The following is a 20,091-nucleotide window of genomic DNA, read 5'->3' on the forward strand; positions in this document are numbered from 1 at the left end:
TATAGTGTCAACTTGGCCGGTTATCGGTTTTGAAGACCTTTCTTGTTAAGTTGTTTGCATCGGTCCATCGTCTTGGTGCCATGTGTTCTGTAATGAATCTATTATTGAATATTCCAAAATTTAAGCTTTATAAGATTAATTGTAGGTTCCTCTCTCCGCCTGCTTTAAAGCCCTCGTATCGGTGCAATATTATATTCGGTTACAGGACGGGGTTATTCTGTGCACAGGATGTTGAACTTTGTGTTTTTCATCTTCTTTGTGAATACTCACCAAGATTTTTTGTGTTTCAGTTCTCCGTCAGTGCCTTGAAAATATGCTTAATTTTAAAAGTATGATGTCATATCGAATGGATTGTGACAACGAAAGTAAATTTAACAGTAAAACTTGGGAATCACAAACCTAACACGCAGAAATGACACCGACTGGGCAACACCGGAAGTTAAATACCTGTTTATGGAATGTCGCATTTTCAAAAAGTAAAAATATAAATTGTATTCATTATTTATTTAAGCAATGGATACTGTTTGATATTTCATTTTTATGTTGTATTATGAGAGTTTAGTGGTAATAACAAATAGAAAAGGAACACTTAGTTTTACGACATCCCAAATATAAGTACACAACACGCCATATTGCATCAAGATTTCGAAACAAACTGAAAACAACGAATAGTTGTACCTTTCCAAGCACAAAAGTGAAGAATTCCTCATTCAGATAGCAATTTAAAATAACATGGCTGAATTTGATTTGGATGTTAAAACCATTGGAGGCAGATGGGGTCGTCAATCTAACACCCAACAGGTATGATAATGATTGGGCTCACAAACTTCACCCTGTGACCATTTTTTTGGTAAACAACATGTATCAACTTTGATTATTATGGATGTCTGATTATTTCCTGCTAACAGAATAAAAAAAAAACATATTCGCAATTGTCGTTTACAAATCAGGACGTGAGATTATTACTGTGAACGGCGCGCGAAGAACCATAAATCAATTTCTCGTTACAGTACTTATATATATATAGCTGTAGGTAATCAACATGTTCAAATTAAATATAGTCCGAATTTTCTGACGATCTTTAACATCAGAACCCTTCGGATTAGCTCAAATATAACAGATAATTTGAAATGGGAACACGTAAATTTAAACATTTGTATCAAAAAGGCTGTCATATTTTTAAGATAATCCCATAACCAAAGCAACAATATCATGGTACATGTTTACATAACAAGGGAGTTATTCTAGATCTATTGTCTGTTTTTTTTGGGAAGGTCAAAAACTTTATCACCTCCATTAATTAATGTGGTGAAATTTATCAAAACTGGTAAATTCATGCTCACTTATGACATTTGCTCTGATAAAAAATGATCCCATGCCAATGGCTATACACTGTAGTCAATGGAGAACAAAGTCAATGATGTAAATTATTTTTTAGCAAAAATTATATAACAAAATAAACTGGATTTTTTTATTGGCAAATATTATGTAAAAGTAGAGAGTATAAAGATGTCACGTAATAGCTCAGACCAGTGGGAATTTCCCTTTAGCCTAATGGTAGGATGTTTGCCTTGAGAGTGAAAGGTCGCTAGGTCAAAGCCCAGCACATGGGCAGAGTATTTTTCATTACTCCTTCCTATAACAGATTAAGTGCCATTGACCACTCCAAGTCCTTGGTGATAAAGAACCTGTACATGTCTTGTGGTTGTCTTTGGGGGCAAAGACTTTTTAAAGGAAGGAGTATAGTGTAAAAGTAGAGAGTATAAGGTCACCTTATATTTACTAGCTCAGACTAGTGGAAATTTCCCTTTAGCCTGTAGTGGTAGGATGTTTGCCTTGAGAGGAAAGGTCGCTAGTTTGAAGCCCAGCATGGGCAGGATATTTTTAGGTCATCTGACCCGAAGGGTCAGGATGACCTCTAGCCATCCGTCGTCCGTAAACTTTTCACATTTCAATCTTCCTCTCAAGTTCCACCAGTGGGATTAAGCTGAAACTTGCCAGAAATGATCCTGACCAAGTGTTGTTATTTTTCAGGTCGGTCCGAAATCCAAGATGGCCGCCATAATCGCCATTTTGGAAACACATTTTAAACTTCTTCTCATGTTCAACCAGTGCTATTGAGCTGAAACTTGCCATAAATGATCCTGAGATGATCCTGACCAAGTGTTGTTATTTTTCGGGTCGGTCCGAAATCCAAGATGGCCGCCGTGACCGCCATCTTGAAAAACACATTTTAAACTTCTTCTCAAGTTCCACCAGTGCTATTGAGCTGAAACTTGCCTGAAATGATCCTGATATGATCCCGACCAAGTGTTGTTTATTTTTCGGGTCGGTCCGAAATCCAAGATGGCCGCTGTGGCCGCCATCTTAAAAAACACATTTTATACTTCTTCTCATGTTATTTTTCGGGTCAGTCCAAAATCCAAGATGGCCGCCGTGGCCGCCATCTTGAAAAACACATTTTTAACTTCAGTTCCACCAGTGCTATTAAGCTGAAACTTGCCTGAAATGATCCTGATATGATCCCGACCAAGTGTTGTTATTTTTTCGGGTTGGTCTGAAATCCAAGCCATCTTGAAAAACACATTCTAAACTTCTTCTCCAGTTCCACTGGTGCCATTGAGTTGGAAATTGGTGAGGATGTTAAGGAAGGAGGGCCAACAAAGTGTTGTTATTTTTCGGCCTCGTAAAATCATTGACTTGGCAGCCATGGTGGCCATTTTCTAACATGATTGTGCAATCATGATTTACCTGAACAATGCCTATTTCAATCTTCTTCTCAAATTCCACCAGTGAGATTCAGCTCTAACTTACCAGAAATTATCCTTAGATGGTCCAGACCAAGTGTTGTTATTTCTTGGGTCGGTCAGAAATCCAAGATGGCCACCATAGCCAACAGTGTATATACTTGCTACAGAGAATACATACTACAATAATATAAGGTTTTTAATTGAGAGTCAGATGACTGTTAAGGCCCCTGGGCCTCTTGTTCATTACTCCTTCCTATTACAAATATACACAGTGTCACATTGATTATTGGAGCATATTACAAAGATGACACCCATTCTTGTTTCAGATACATTAAAGAACTTTGTATTTTTGTTTCAAATTATCCTGCATTTGAGGGAATCATTTATCTCTCAAAAAACTGTCACAATTACTCAATTGCAGGACTATTACCCATATATATGCAGGGTTGTGCCCAACCTGTTTAGTACAGCTGTGGTAGTGTTAGAGAAATTAGTTCATGGTTGTTGCACAAATCAAACTATTTATCACATCTGTTTTTGTACCAGAACTTACATATATTTTGAGTTATTATGTTTGATGCTTGTTGGATATGCCTGGTTCCAATATTGGTTCCTATTTGTCATCACAAGTCAACTGTTCTCATTTCTAGAAGTTGACATTTGGATTTGACCTGGTATAATATATTACATGTACAGAAGCTCAGTTTCAGGATTTTGAGTATATATGATAACAGTTAATCAGTACATCATTAAAAATCCAATATTTCTATACATTCTAAAAACATATATGAGAATCAGGAGTATTGATGTTTCAAAATCCTGAAATGTTAACCAAACCCTTGTGGTCGTCAACATAATAAAACAGAGGATTCTTGATTAATAGAATATTTCCCTACCTTGGTGTGTGACAAAGAAATCTCAAACCTTTGGGGAATTCATAAATTAATATCAAACCCTCGGCAAGCCTCAGGGACATTCATGAATTCTCCTCGGGTTGAGATTTCTTTGTCACACTTAGGTATACGTAGGGAATGATTATTTTTCTCACACCACTTTAAATAATTGAATATTCCATCGGTGATCAAGGTCTGTTTGTAAACAAATGCTCATGGTCAGCGTATGAATATCCTCATTTGATGAAGTACCCATTAATTCTCAATACTTATTTAAACAGACACTAAAATAATTAAGGTATCAGTGATACTATTCTGATGTTAACAACATGTACAGTACATTTTGTCATTTCATTAAACTTTGTCAAGTTTGTGTCTCTAGAACACATATCTAACATGAAATAACAACGCTGGAACTATAGTGGCGTCACTCAAAAAGTAGTTCCGTAAGTACTTCCAGTTCAGAATATATAGTGCCGTATTATTAGTGCGTGCAATATGTCATACCCTAAGGGTTGACAGAGAAATCTCTCACATCGAAAACTGGTGATAAATCTGTGAACTGTGGAAGAATATGTATATGTATACTCTTCCTTAAAGCTAAATTTGCCTAAATTTAAAACTAGTCATTACTAAACAACCAGAAGGTATACTGTATAGATAGAGCATTAAGATCAGAAATATAAATCTTCCAATATAATGTATTTCGTCAAAATTCAGTAACAGACTGTTAGTAAGGATCAAGATATTATCAAATCTACGCCTTTGATCTATTATAATTACCATCTACACTTATTTAGCTGATTACATATGTAAGGGTTTATTTTCAGTACGTTCTGACCTTGTTGTGAATTAATATATAAGGAGCTATCATCCTTTTGAGTTTTAACTGTATGCATTGTATATTGTACATACGTCAAAATTAAAGAGATAAATATTTACACAATGCTTTCAAAATTGAAAATAGTTAACGTTGTGTTAATATTATTATGATGTTACCTTATTTACATTAATAAATGACATGTAAAACTTTATAATTACTCTGATTTATTCATGATTTTGAAAATGAAATAGTCTATATGTTAGTCATGTTTGAATCATTTTTTAATTTATATATATATAACAGACTGAGACTTTACATGTGAACTAAAACAAAAATGTGCAGCGATATCCTCTTGTGATGGAGTATGCATGCACAGTGACACACACATTTTGTCTGGGACTCACCCTTTTATAAAACAATTACATGTACTTGATATGGAGTTGAAATATTATAATTGACTAATATTTGCTGTTTACAATTAAAACATATCCAGTTATTTCTATGTTTTACTTTCAGGCTGTCAATGCAGCAATACGACAGGGAAAGGATGTTGAAACAACTAAAAAATGTAGGTATCTTATTGTAATGCTCTGATCATTTATAGATTTGTTGTAAGAAAGTTAAAAAGTTTTTGAAACTATATTGGTAATTTGGTGACAGCATTATTCTTGGTCATACTCATACACTTTATCAGACTCTTCACTGGTCAGTTAACGTTGATAAAACAATATTGGATGTAATATTAGATGGATGTTTGTAAACTAGAACCTTGACGGACATTGTGCTTTGTCATCAGTTGCTGCTTCCCAAAACAAGCAGTCGTCGGCTGCGAAAAATACAGCAAAACTTGACCGTGAGACTGAAGAACTGCATCATGAACATGTGGCATTGAGTCTGTCCCGTCAGATCCAGAAGAGTAGACAGGAAAAAGAATGGACACAAAAGGAACTGGCAACTGTAAGTTTGTTTGTACTAATGTTTACAACAATTATACAAACAGTAGATGATGCAACAATCTTGTGCTTATAATTACTGTACAATAGATGATATGAGTCATTTTTGAGTTTTATTGGGGTAAATCACTTTCGCCCATGAATTTCTAGTAATGATATTTTTTCAATAAGTGCTTATAACAAATAATTTCAATAGTTTCTTTTAACAATATATTGTTTTTCTCTAGAAAATAAATGAAAAACCACAAGTGGTCAATGATTATGAATCTGGAAAAGCCATACCCAACCAGCAAGTGATCTCCAAGTTGGAAAGATGCTTAGGTAAGTCTGTAGTGATGGATTATCAGGCTGTCAGCATTGAAGGGTTTATCTGCATTCAGCTGCCACATCTTAATAAATTCTAGATTGGTTATGTGTGTAGATGGGTGTGCCCATGAGGAGCTGTATATGAAGGTGGGAGTGTCATTTGAGGGGTTGTGTTTGTGTGAGGGAATTATGTGTGTGGATGGGGGTGTCTTTTGAGGGGTTGTGTTTGTGTGAGGGAATTATGTGTGTGGATGGGAGTGTCGTTTGAGGGGTTGTATTTGTGTGAGGGAATTATGTGTGTGGATAGGAGTGTCTTTTGAGGGGATGTATTTGTGTGAGGGAATTATGTGTGTGGATGGGAGTGTCGTTTGAGGGGTTGTGTTTGTGTGAGGGAATTATGTGTGTGGATGGGAGTGTCTTTTGAGGGGATGTATTTGTGTGAGGGAATTATGTGTGTGGATGGGAGTGTCTTTTGAGGGGTTGTATTTGTGTGAGGGAATTATGTGTGTGGATGGGAGTGTCTTTAGAGGTGTAGTGTTTGTATGAGGGGGTATGTGTGGATGGGAGTGTCTTTTGAGGGGATGTATTTGTGTGAGGGGATTATGTGTGTGGATGGGGGTGTCTTTTGAGGGGTTGTGTTTGTGTGAGGGGATTATGTGTGTGGATGGGGGTGTCTTTTGAGGGGTTGTGTTTGTGTGAGGGAATTATGTGTGTGGATGGGAGTGTCGTTTGAGGGGTTGTGTTTGTGTGAGGGGATTATGTGTGTGGATGGGAGTGTCGTTTGAGGGGTTGTGTTTGTGTGAGGGGGTATGTGTGGATGGGAGTGTCTTTAGAGGTGTAGTGTTTGTATGAGGGGGTATGTGTGTGGATGGGAGTGTCTTTTGAGGGGTTGTGTTTGTGTGAGGGAATTATGTGTGTGGATGGGAGTGTCTTTTGAGGGGATGTATTTGTGTGAGGGAATTATGTGTGTGGATGGGAGTGTCGTTTGAGGGGATGTATTTGTGTGAGGGGATTATGTGTGTGGATGGGAGTGTCGTTTGAGGGGATGTATTTGTGTGAGGGGATATGTGTGGATGGGAGTGTCGTTTGAGGGGATGTATTTGTGTGAGGGGATAGTGTGTATGGATTGTAGTGTCATTTGAGGGATTATGTTCGTTTGAGGGGATATGTGGATGGATTTGTGTTTGTGTGAGGGGGTTATGTGTGTGGATAGGAGTGTCTTTTGAGGTGTAGTGTTTGTGTGAGGGAATTATGTGTGTTGATGGGAGTGTCTTTTGAGGGGTTGTGTTTGTGTGAGTGGATTATGTGTGTTGATGGGAGTGTCGTTTGAGGTGTTGTGTTGTGTGAGGGAATTATGTGTGTGGATGGGAGTGTCTTTAGAGGTGTAGTGTTTGTTGGAGGGGATTATATGTGTGGATGGGAGTGTCTTTTGAGGGGTTGTATTTGTGTGAGGGGATTATGTGTGTGGATGGGAGTGTCTTTTGAGGGGATGTATTTGTGTGAGGGGATTATGTGTGTGGATGGGAGTGTCTTTAGAGGTGTAGTGTTTGTGTGAGGGGATTATGTGTGTGGATGGGAGTGTCTTTTAAGGTGTAGTGTTTGTGTGAGGGGATTATGTGTGTGGATGGGAGTGTCTTTTGAGGTGTAGTGTTTGTGTGAGGGGGTTATGTGTGTGGATGGGAGTGTCTTTTGAGGGGTTGTTAATGTAGGTGGAACTGTTCTTTGATTGATTATGTGTGTAGATGAGAGTGTCCTTTTAGAAGGTCTGTGAGTTGATTTGAATGTCATTTGATGAGGTATGTGTGTAGGCAGTGAAATGCCTTTTGACTACTTGTGTATGAAGACAAGGAAACACCACACAAGATGTTTTATGTGGGGAATATAGAGAAAAGAATAAGAGCAACTGTTTTGAGCAATCATTATTTATGATGTCAAACATTGTCATTACAGGTGTGAAACTTCGTGGAAAGGACATTGGCCAGCCTATTCACAAGAAGAAGTGATGCATGCAGCATGCTGGCACTCTACAGCTACTTTATGTAGCATGTGGCGCTACATCATACTATTACAACACATGCATTTGCTATAAAATATTTCATATCAGGTTGGGCAGAATTTGTCTACGTTTACAATTTCTCAACGCAAATTTGTCAACTATGGACTATTTGTATAGACATTATCCAGATGTATTTCTTGCTAATCTTATCAGCATTTGTTTAAGTGACAATTGTTTTGTCCTATTATGAGAAAATTAGTAAGATGGCTAAACGTTGTGAATTAAGTGGTTCTGAATGTGTTAAGGATTGTTTTTGTGTAAATATTAAAGGGACAGCAGAGGGATCATTACATCAAAGGTTTCATTGCTTCAGCTGGTAAAGGTGACGTTTATAGACAGATTGATGACACCATGAAGCATGACACAAAGTGTCAAGAATCATCTTCAAGTTTAGTTAAAAACATGATGGTAATGGTTGTCGTAATAAAGTTTCTTTACATGCCTATATTGACCTTTGAGTTTGAATTTTTGTGACAACACTTTCTTCAAACTGTTGATGTATTTACAATTGGAAGTACAAATGTAGTAAGACATCATTCTTGTACACTTCACACCTTAAAGTACACTGGTCATTTGTCTGATGATGGTGATAGGGTCATTTAATTGACATAGAATACAGAGCAAAAAAGCTAAATGCAAAATTTCGCCAATGATTTGTATGTCAATTTTGATTCCAATTTGACTGCAAGGAAATGATGTTTGGTAAAAAAAAATCCCACTTTCATGCAATTTACCAGCATCTTAACATTATACTGGTGAAACTGAAATGACTAGGTTTCCTTTGCACCCATCTTGTACATATGTATGTATGTACGTAACACCAACATTTGTCGGTGATCCACCGGCTTCATTCCTTGAGGGATTTTGATCAAATTTTACACAATGATAAAGGACCGTAATATCTTTAGCAAGTTGAAGTTTCAGGGTTTTGGGGTCAAACTCAAGGTCATTGTTACTATTTAAGAGGGGCCAGTAGGGGACATGCAATACCTAGTAAGCTTGTTATGATTGAATGCCGACCAATGGATTAACAAAGTTATAGGGTGATGCTATTATATGCTTACTTTTCTTTAGAGTGAGACTAAATTATTTCTTTTAGTGAGACCTGAAATTACAGACCAATATATTAACATCCTGTAACATCCGACCCTATCCACTAGTTGACATTTACTACATTATGTACATTTACATGATTTTATCCAGAACTTGCCTTCTCTGTAATCCAAATTAAATTTTTGGTACAGAAATTTAATGTACTGTTATTTTCTCAGACATTACATACCTAGTAATTTGCTAAGAAAGCACTTGTTCCATGTTTCATGCATGAGACTAAGCCAAGAAAATAGGTGAATGTAATTTAATTAAGGAAAAAATCCAGTTCAAATGCCATGCGGCCTCTGAAATATGGTGTAGGATCGGAGTTATTAAAATTGTTAAACCGAAGTCGCTGATATTTGGCTAGAAGCTCTTATTCTTGTACTTTATCAAGGGTCTATTCAAATTCATCCTGCAACTGCCACACACACTGACCGATAACTACTGAAGGATCAACGTATGCTTTATACGTCGATACGATTCAAGTGAATTTGATCCACACCCGACAGGACTACTTTTAACTTGGCCCTGAACTTTGACCTGAATGTGTAACGTTACAAGGTTATAATATAAGAATTATTTTGGTGCTTGACACGATAGGGTCTTTGACAGGAATAATTTGTATATGTGTTATATTTCCATATGTTTTCAAGTGAAATTAACCTCTGATTTACATAAAAAGCCTGGAACTATTTTGTGGTGTCGACAGTCATCTCAGATTTCTTAAGTCATGCACCAAAATAAACCTTGAATATTGTAACATACTAGTCATGTATTCTCTATTCTTTTCATGTTTTGCCTTTTTCAGCCCACCATCATTAGTCATTTAACCTTGTTACCAAATTTGAAGAAATGCATAGAAATGAAGCGTGACAGATGGACAGACAAACCTGTTTCCTTTTTCAGGGTCATAGGGGTCAAATTTCTGTTTTTTTTCCCAGGTCATCTGACCTATAGTTGACGTGCTCTGTCCGTCATCAAACTTTAAAATTTTACTTTCAAAATTCTACTTCTCCTTAACCCCAAAGTGGATTACTACCAAATTTGCCGTAAAACATCATTGAGGGAGGGCAATCATATTTTATACGAGGCTGGTGTGGTCCCTGGGGTCTGCGGGCGGGGCAACAAAAAGGGAAACTTTGGTGAATTTTTGTTTTAAAACCCTACTCCTTCACTTTGGTGGATTACAACCATTTGATCATTGATGTGAAACATCATTGAAGGAGGGAAATCATATTTTATATAAGTGAGGTTGATGCAACTCCTGGAGCCCCAAACGTGAAACTTTGCTGTAATTTGGCTTTTAAACACTACTCATCCTAAATCTTTGAGTGGATTTCTACCAAATGGTGTGAAATATCACTGGGAGAATTACTTTGGCAGGTCTGATCCCTTCGGACAGAGGGACAGGGTCATATCACATCAATACTTATGTTGTGTCCTCTATGTATATAATGGTTCAATTGTCAGATGAACATTAAGAGTCATGGCCCTCTTTTAAAGAATTCTTGGCAATCCAGTGTCTTCATTCCTTGAGGGATTTTATCTAAACTTCACACACTTACAAAGAGCGATATCTCGGACAAGTTAAGAGTTGTTGGGTCTATGTAAAGGTCCCTGTTACTGTTTTAAAGAAAACCCTTTGAGGGATTTTCATCAAACTTCAGACTCTTATTTAGGATCTTGGCAAACAGAAATCTAAATGGCCTAATTTGCAAACATTCAAGATGAAGGTACAGTTGCAATTGGTTATTTGTTGCCCATAAGTGTAGTCCTATTCTGTTGACAAATGTTTTAGTAATATTCTTTTTAATACACCTAACACTTTCTATTCAGAAACTTCACAGGAAAAAAAAATATGACAAAATATACACTAAAGCATGACAATTTTATTCAACATCTGACATAAGTTTTCTTGGTGATGATGACATTTGTAAATGCAGCACTTCTAAATTACTGTTTTTTGTCATATTATAATTAATCAATTGACATGGATGTGTGATGTACTGTCCAGGAGATCTTTACCAGTGTGTGTGTAGTCCTTACTGAACACACTACAGGTAATGCTGTGGTACATTCAGCACTTGGTCCTGTATCGACACACCTGTAATCATAGTCTGTGTCACATTTCAGTATAGCTGATGATGTTTATACAGTCAGTATGCGATCCTAGTCATTCCGGAGACCAAAACTTTGTGTTTCTATACCATCCTTGGTTATCACATGTATTACCACACCATCACCAGTGTAAATGTCTCTCTCTGTTGCTGCAATGAAAGCATCTTTGACAAGTGCCACAGCCCGCTCCTTGGTAAGGGGCCCCTTTGGTGGGTTAGGGTTATTTCTGTGCCCAATCTGTAGACGACAACAATGGAATAAATTTAGTATGACCATAATGAAGGCAGCTAGACCTCTCTATACTGAATATACTTTTGTATTGTATGTACAAACTTCATAGTTTAACTGATTCAGTGTGGAATATGAAGGCAAAGGGATAACCTAGTAAATAAAGTACATGTAGTCTTTACATTAAACATTAATCTATGTGTACCTGGTATATGAATTAGGCAAAATTACTGAAAACCATTTTGTTATAGTGTATACATTCATTTGACAGTACATCATTTCTGTTACAGTATACATGGATTGAACAGCACACGGGTTACAACTAGATGGTTCCTATAACATTTGAGGCTACTCGCTACATTATGTTTTACTTCAAAACCTGACCTTTTTTGGAAATATTACTTATGCTAGCTATCGTTGTTTGCTGTATATAGAACTTAGCCTGCAATGAGAGTCACATACCGGGGTATATATTATGTATCAATAACAAATAAGTAACACAGGCCCAATGGGTCTCTTACTACACAATACATTTTTCACACCCTGTTATTATACTATTTATTGTTACAAGGAATGAGGAATACAGTTTTGGTGAGATATTTTTTAACATTCTATTTTCAAGTTTGTGATATTAAACTGACACAAGGTTCAATACGTATACTAACCCGATTATCTAGATAGGGCTGCATCATAGAGCTGGCAGAGCCACCAGCACGAAATCTCTCCCTCTCATAGGATCCTACAGGGTCAAAGCTGAACACACATCCACGACCTGCAAAACAACCCACTTGTGAATTTTCTGTGACATTAAATGAAAGTTGAAATTTTTCCAAACAACTAAAAACAAAACTACAGAAGTCTTATAACATACCACTGAAGGTTATTGATCACTATTACCTTCATTGTCCAGGCCTGCTACTATGTTGTCTGTGTAGTAGGGGAAAAAACGCTTGTGGTACAACATGGTGGACAGCATAGCAGATATAGCTGTTGTGGACATTTTCTTGTGGTGGTCCTGTTCATAGAGCTGCCAAAAAAACAATATCCTCTATTCATAGTGTTAACATTGTGCTACTTAACAGATAAGACTAAAAACAACCAGTATTCATATAGCATCATTATTTTACAGATATGAACAAGGCATTGCAGACAATACAAATCACCTTGTACCAAGAACTAATCGCTACATTACACCTATTCATAGAAACGTATTTATAGGAACAGTGACCTCCATTAATTTTGGCCCCAGATGGATGGAATGCAAACTTGTACAAACAAGAGGCCCATGGGGCCTGTATCGCTCACCTGGTTGGATTAGACCAAATGTCGAAATAATGTTCATATTCATTTTGTTTTATTTGTAAAACTCTAACAATGCTATATATGATTATAGTGTGGGAATCTGAACTGCTTTAAAGATTAATGAAGTCCAGACTCTCTAAGGTCTGAAAGACCTCAAGAATTGTTTATAGAACATGCATTCATCACTTTATGACTAGTAGCGATTTAAAGGAATTATCTCTATTTCCCCCACTGGGCCCCGCCCTTTTGGCCCCTTTAGGGTCAGAGCCACCATTTATGCAAAATCTGTTCCCCTTCCCCTAAGGATGTTTCTGACCAAATTGGGTTCAAATCCATTCATAACTTTATGACAAGTAGCGTTTCAAAGGAATTACCTCTACTTCCCCCACTGGGCCCCGCCCTTTTGGCCCCTTTAGGATCAGAGTCACCGTTTATGCAAAATCTGTTCCCCTTCCCCCAAGGATGTTTCTGACCAAATTGGGTTCAAATCCATTCATAACTTTATGACTAGTAGAGATTTAGAGGAATTACCTCTATTTCCCATATTTGGCCCTGCCCCTTTAGCCCCTCGGAGGTCAGAATCACCATTTATGCAAAATCTGTTCCCCTTTCCCCAAGGATGTTTCTGACCAAATTGGGTTCAAATCCATTCATAATTTTATGACTAGTAGAGATTTAGAGGAATTACCTCTATTTCCCCTATTGGGCCCCGCCCCTTTGGCCCCTCGGGGGGGGGGGGGGGGGGGCAGAGTCACCATTTATGCAAAATCTCTTCCCCTTCCCCCAAGGATGTTTCTGACCAAATTGGGTTCAAATCCATTCATAACTTTATGACAAGTAGAGATTTAGAGGAATTACCTCTATTTTCCATATTTGGCCCTGCCCCTTTGGCCCCTCGGGGGTCAGAATCACCATTTATGCAAAATCTGTTCCCCTTCCCCCAAGGATGTTTCTGACAAAATTTGGTTCATATCGATTCATAACTTTATGACTAGTAGAGATTTAGAGGAATTACCTCTATTTCCCATATTTGGCCCTGCCCCTTTAGCCCCTCGGAGGTCAGAATCACCATTTATGCAAAATCTGTTCCCCTTTCCCCAAGGATGTTTCTGACCAAATTGGGTTCAAATCCATTCATAACTTTATGACTAGTAGAGATTTAGAGGAATTACCTCTATTTCCCCTATTGGGCCCCGCCCCTTTGGCCCCTCGGGGGGGGGGGGGGGGGCAGAGTCACCATTTATGCAAAATCTCTTCCCCTTCCCCCAAGGATGTTTCTGACCAAATTGGGTTCAAATCCATTCATAACTTTATGACAAGTAGAGATTTAGAGGAATTACCTCTATTTTCCATATTTGGCCCTGCCCCTTTGGCCCCTCGGGGGTCAGAATCACCATTTATGCAAAATCTGTTCCCCTTCCCCCAAGGATGTTTCTGACAAAATTTGGTTCATATCGATTCATAACTTTATGACTAGTAGTGATTTAAAGGAATTACCTCTATTTCCCCTATTGGGCCCCGCCGCTTTGGCCCCTTTGGGGTCAGAGCCACCATTTATGCAAAATCTGTTCCCCTTCCCCCAAAGATATCTCTGACCAAATTGGGTTCAAATCCATTCATAACTTTATGACAAGTAGCGATTTAAAGGAATTACCTTTTTTTCCCCTATTGGGCCCCGCCCCTTTGGTCCCTTTGGGGTCAGAGCCACCATTTATGCAAAAACTTTTCCCCTTCCCCCAAGGATGTTTCTGACCAAATTGGGTTCAAATCCATTCATAACTTTATGACTAGTAGAGATTTAGAGGAATTACCTCTTATTTCCCCTATTGGGCCCCGCCGCTTTGGCCCCTCGGGGGTCAGAGCCACCATTTATGCAAAATCTCTTCTCCTTCCCCCAAGGATGTTTCTGACCAAATTGGGTTCAAATCCATTCATAACTTTATGACTAGTAGAGATTTAGAGGAATTACCTCTATTTCCCATATTTGGCCCCGTCTCTTTGGCCCCTCGGGGGTCAGAATCACCATTTATGCAAACTCTGTTCCCCTTCCCCCAAGGATGTTTCTGACCAAATTGGGTTCAAATCCATTCATAACTTTATGACTAGTAGTGATTTAAAGGAATTACCTCTATTTCCCCTATTGGGCCCCGCCCCTTTGGCCCCTCAGGGGTCAGAGTTACCATTTATGCAAAATCTGTTCCCATTCTGCCAAGGACGTTTCTGGCCAAATTTGGTCAAAATCCAATAAGAACTTTATGACTAGTAGCGATTTGAAGCAAATGTTGACGGACGGACGGACGGACGACGGACGGACGGACGGACGACGCGCCATGGCATAAGCTCACCGGACCTTCGGTCCAGGTGAGCTAAAAATGATAGTTATATGTATATGAAGTTTCAGAACAATGAATGATTTTGGTAGAGCAAGGACGCTTATACCACAAGCACCTATTCATAGAAACGTATTTATAGGAACAGTGACCTCCATTAATTTTGGCCCCAGATGGATGGAATGCAAACTTGTACAAAAAATGATAGTTATATGTATATGAAGTTTCAGAACAATGAATGATTTTGGTAGAGCAAGGACGCTTATACCACAAGCCCAGAGTCATGAATTATGCAAACTTAATCTATTTCCCTGTGTATTTTAAAAATGGATTAATATTTTCAAAACTTTAGCAGTAGTGTTCATTGCTCACCTTCAATCTTGCTTTCAACACTTTTGTCAAAGTGAGAACATCTCCATAAAAGCCACATGAGGCTAGCACTGTGTTCCCTGTCCTGTGAAAAAAAAGACTTATAAGCTTGCATTGATCAATATAACATGTTTATCAAAAACTAGGGCACTATGAACATGCTTTATAGTTAATAGTTATACTTAAATGTCAAATAAATACATCAATTTAAAACAGTCATTGCTTAATAATAGCTTTGATACCAGTGAGGCAGTGGCACAGTCTTTTAAACACAATACTTAGATCATAAGGATTGTTATGTGATCATGACCATTCATCGCTTGAGGTTTTTCAGAGACTGATAATAGGTTACAAACACTGTATTTAGTTATTTTTTCAGGTGATTAGAATAAAAACACTGTATTTTAAACAGAGTTAATATAAAAACAGTATACGCATTATTCAAATTTTTACCAAAATATTGAAGTTAAGTCAATGGTCATTTAAGGATACATTACAAGTGGTACATGTGCAGAACACATTTACTCTGCTGGTATCATACAGAGTTAAGGTTCTTGATGGTCAAAAGCTAATGTGAACCACCTCAGTATTAAGACCACCCCGCTATTAAGACTGCTTTCATTCAGACCTCCTGCCTGGTAATCTTAATAGACAGGTTTCACTGAATAAATTGCCCACACACCCAAATGACAAACTTCCTTACAACTGAACTGTTTTAGGGAGTGTCCTGCTGTGTATAGAAAAACCTTCACTCAGTCTTGTGTCAGAGGCTATCACAGAGAAATCATCACCTGCCACAGCAAGAGTAGTACTGAAAAAAAGGAAAATATCAATAATATTACTTCAAACTAATTAAATATATCAATTTGAAGTATACAGATGCAAGATATAAGTTATCATATATTATATAAAAAAAATGTTCCTATCCCCTTCCATATGGCAGACAGTGTACATGTCATCCAGGCATGAAGAAGATGGTGACTGATGCATGGAATGATATCACTGTGTATGTGCCCCTTTGTGAGGGGGACCAACATTTCACCACTTTCATCACAACATGGGCCTAGTTGGGGGGCGGCGTTACAAGTACAATGTTGCATCTCAGGGATTTCTGGCTAGTGCGAATGTTTACAATCAGCACTTCGATGCCATCATCTCTAATTTCAAAAATAAAGTTGAATGTGCGCATGACATCTGCATGTGGCTAACTCAATAACATCATTCTTCCAGACATGCAACTGGTTTGACCTTTGTGCATTTGATGGCATCACCTTGAACCCCAAATATTTCCAGTTTGCTCATTATTTGACACTGCAGGTATCACAATCACTTCAACCAATATCGACCGACCCAGCTCAAAATTCTGAGTGGTAAAAAACCTGTCCCTGTGGGAGGAGATTACTTATCATTATTATAACCTGTCCCTGTGGGAGGGGATACCCTAGGTACTTATCTTTATTGTGTGTATGCTTTGCAGGCAGCAATCATCCTTTGATTGGTTGGAAATAAGCAATCTCAAAAAAGGAAGGTGTTTTTTTTTCTATACCTGTTTATATGTTATCAATGATGACATATATATTACACATTGCATGCATATTAAAGCACAGGAATCAGACATTTATATATGAATACCTGTAGTAAACCTAGCAGAACTGGGCTGGGATGAATGCTAGTCAGCCTAGTGGCCAAATAGATCGAATAGTATGTCAAATTGTCTGTCTAGAGACATAATGTGCGTAAAAGTGGAGAGTATAGATCACCTTACAAAGCTCAGGCAAGCAAGAATTTCTTTTTAGCCTAACTAGTGGTAAAATGATTGCCGTGAGATTGATTGGTTGCTAGTTCAAAGCCTGGCACAAGCAGGGTATTATTAATTTTTCTTCCTATTACAAGGTTTATCTGGTCATAGCATTTTTCATCTCCTATCACAATTATTTTGTTTAGTCCAGATTTTCTATCATTTTCAGATTCAAATCTTATTTGGAAAAAGTAAATAATGACATCAGTATTCTCCATCACATTCATTCATAAATTTTCTTCCCAAAATGATACAAAAAGGCTCCATCTCAAACCAGTGAGGTAAAGCCCTGGTAAATTGCTGGGCCTGCAATAGCATACTTGCCAACTTTCCCGATTTAGTCGGGAATTTCCCGATTTCAGACTCCCTGCCCCGTCTCCCGATCATATAGATAAAACATAGGGTATTCTCCCGATTTTGGAGAATATGTCTTGATAACCCCGTATGGAGCCCCTATTCATCTTGTTAGTTTCACTTAGCCCTATGACAGGTAACGCTTGCTGGCTGGTGAAAGACATATGTGTGGGGCATTGGTCAGTTAACTGACCTGCTCACAGACCGTAACGAAATTCTGACACTTCACTGACTGCAAGGGTGACAATACCCCGATAAATAAACAATTAATTAAAACCAATTAAGCTGAGGACGTGTGGTGATTGTTTCGTAGCAGGTCGATCATGGTTGATTAAACGCTTGCAAATGGCTTCGTATACTGCCTTTGATGTCAAGCGCATAAACGACCTCTACCTCTACTTGACAGTAAACAGACATCGTAATATCTCGGACAGAAAAGTGAAAATAACACTGACAATGTTATCAACGGAATATCGAATGTGACAGATTACTTATTGAAATGTTAACTACATTTAAACATTGGCTGATCTTTAAATAATTAGCACAAGGAAATAAATTCACAATAACGACCATTTGCCTAGTTGCCGGTAGGTAACATGTCGTTTCAATCACAGTATCATCAGCATACTTACTTAGTATCAATTAGCAGAGACTTATTTTGGCAGAAACTTTCCCAATTCACGTTTTGAAAGACAAAAACGTGTCCACACATTTCACTTTCTTAAACTAAATACTGTCTTGTTAAAAACTAAGAATTTAAGTATCAGTCCCCACCTATAAAGCACCGAGTTGTAGGCCTATATAGTGAGTACAACTGCTAGTACAGCCCTTTTTATTTTTTTGTATCATTGTCTTTGTTTTAAACCAAAGGAAACATTTGAAATTTCATTCAGATATTATATTGTTATATTGTTGCTAGAAAGCGAGATCATTGCACATGATAATTTACATTCATTGACTGACATCTATCTTACAACATAGTTTTCATAACATATCAAAGTAAATACTTTTATTTAGAGTGAACAGTGAGTTAAATAATTTCCAGAAATAATTAAAAATGATGTAATTTTGCATCTATTTTTTTGTAACTTGTTGCTTAAATAATTATCTTTCCAAACTTGAATAAAAAAAAATCATTGGCCAAGCTTGAAATAAGTATTTTCCTCTTTTTCTTTATTTAAGTGAGGGATATAAGTGTTCATGCAAGGAATTTATTTTCCAATAGCAAATTATCTCCCCTTAGTTTTTGTTTGCTAAATGTGTCGCGCGTGAAATGTGTATTCCGGTCAAAAATGTCGCTCACGCACTTTCTCCCCCATGAGAATTTTTAAAAGTTCGCAAGTATGCAATAGATCAATCAGCTAAAGAGAACTTCTCTTGGGTTTCCCTTTGGCTCAATCAGTTGTCTTGAGCATAAGACTAGTAAGCCTGAGGTTCCATCCCTGGCAGAGACAGATTTGAATAAAAAATCATGTGCTCTCTAACTCTGTTACACTTGTATCTATATGTAGGGACCCAGGGAAAATGCTGTCTTGCTCCACAAACATTGCAATTACCCCTTAAAAAAACTTGAGGATGATTCTTTCCTGGCAAGGGAGTATGCAACCCTGGTAAATACTACATTGTATTGTTTGGCTACAGAGGACTTCTCTTTTGTCGATCAGTTGACTAGCATAAGACTAGTAAGTCATAGGTCCCAGGTTTGGTCCCTAGTGGAGATGTAACAGGAGAAGAAGATGTAGCAGCCAGACCGGGGTCCGAACATGGGACCCTCCGAACTCTAGATGGACACTCTACCACTGAGCTACCTGGTCGCCGATGATCGACCCAGTCCAGTTCAGCTACATTCCTCCTTCCTTTTTTTTAAGTTTTCACCCCCGAAGACCACAAGTTCGGATATCCCAATAGTCAGCACACTCCCAATACTTTAAACAAGGGGAGGCAAGCTCGCCAGTAATTTAACAGGAGAAGGAGAAAATGTAGCAGCAAGGCCGGGGTTCGAACCCAGGACCCTCCGAACTCCAGACGGACACTCTACCACTGGACTACCTGGTCGCCGATGATTGACCCAGTCCAGTTCCGCTACAGAGGCAGTGATTCAAATTTAAATAACCATACGCTTTGGTATATACATATTAAATAAACCCATAGTAATAGTATGGATATTATTAGATTGATACATGCATGTACAACTGATATTCCACATTATCTCTCCATGTCTAATGCATCTATGAATTAAGCTTGCTATCAAGTATTAAGTTAAAAATATATGATTGTACTGGACTTGAAAAGTCAGTGAGGCACAAGTAATGATCAGAAACATTACTCCATATCAAGATATCTCTTCTGTCATAAACTAAAATTAGGGTCCAGTTTGTGAAGTGAAAAAGAAAGGGTAGGCTAGACTTCTATCTTGTTTTATATAATCCCCTAACAGATTGACAACAACCACATTATACGTACCCTCCATTTTGAGCGTATGGACTGAAGTAAACTTCTTTCGGTCTATCAGACCCATAGGTGTCTCCTATGACTGGAGTTGCAAGAACGCTCATTCTGTCGAGTCCGTCGTGACAGTGCGAGTTTAGCCTAAACTTCGAAAAATATCACGTGGTATACTACTTCCTGTTTGTTTTGAGGAGAAGAAAATATACTTAAAACGAAAGGGAAATTGTTTAAACCACTATTTATCTTTTCTTTCCAGGCCAAAAATTAG

The 20,091-nt window shown here is 37.9% G+C and overlaps 3 protein-coding genes across 5 annotated transcripts in view; 1 reads left to right on the forward strand and 2 right to left on the reverse strand.

The window, feature by feature from the left end:
• The window catches only part of LOC117320872 (large proline-rich protein BAG6-like), a 29,016-nt gene extending 28,571 nt beyond the window's left edge, over nucleotides 1-445 (reverse strand). For all 3 annotated transcript variants that reach the window (XM_033875366.1, XM_033875374.1, XM_033875358.1), the window contains exon 1: nucleotides 271-445. The gene's annotated coding sequence lies outside the window, so the exon portion shown is untranslated. The remainder of the gene's footprint in view (nucleotides 1-270) is intronic.
• A 154-nt stretch (nucleotides 446-599) lies between these two features.
• LOC117320895 (endothelial differentiation-related factor 1-like) lies at nucleotides 600-8,226 on the forward strand. The gene is made up of 5 exons (XM_033875383.1): nucleotides 600-801; nucleotides 4,983-5,034; nucleotides 5,263-5,423; nucleotides 5,647-5,740; nucleotides 7,676-8,226. Exons 1-5 carry the CDS (start codon nucleotides 733-735, stop codon nucleotides 7,726-7,728), a joined length of 429 nt encoding a protein of 142 aa, XP_033731274.1. The 5' UTR covers nucleotides 600-732; the 3' UTR covers nucleotides 7,729-8,226.
• A 2,519-nt stretch (nucleotides 8,227-10,745) lies between these two features.
• Nucleotides 10,746-20,078, reverse strand: LOC117320906 (proteasome subunit beta type-1-like). Its single transcript, XM_033875390.1, has 6 exons — nucleotides 19,839-20,078; nucleotides 15,927-16,034; nucleotides 15,227-15,308; nucleotides 12,120-12,249; nucleotides 11,888-11,994; nucleotides 10,746-11,231 (listed from the first exon to the last, which is right to left on the reverse strand). Exons 1-6 carry the CDS (start codon nucleotides 19,928-19,930, stop codon nucleotides 11,046-11,048), a joined length of 705 nt encoding a protein of 234 aa, XP_033731281.1. The 5' UTR covers nucleotides 19,931-20,078; the 3' UTR covers nucleotides 10,746-11,045.
• Nucleotides 20,079-20,091: the final 13 nt, after the last annotated feature.

This window comes from Pecten maximus, chromosome 2 (assembly GCF_902652985.1).
Source record: "Pecten maximus chromosome 2, xPecMax1.1, whole genome shotgun sequence".
NCBI lineage: Eukaryota > Metazoa > Mollusca > Bivalvia > Pectinida > Pectinidae > Pecten > Pecten maximus.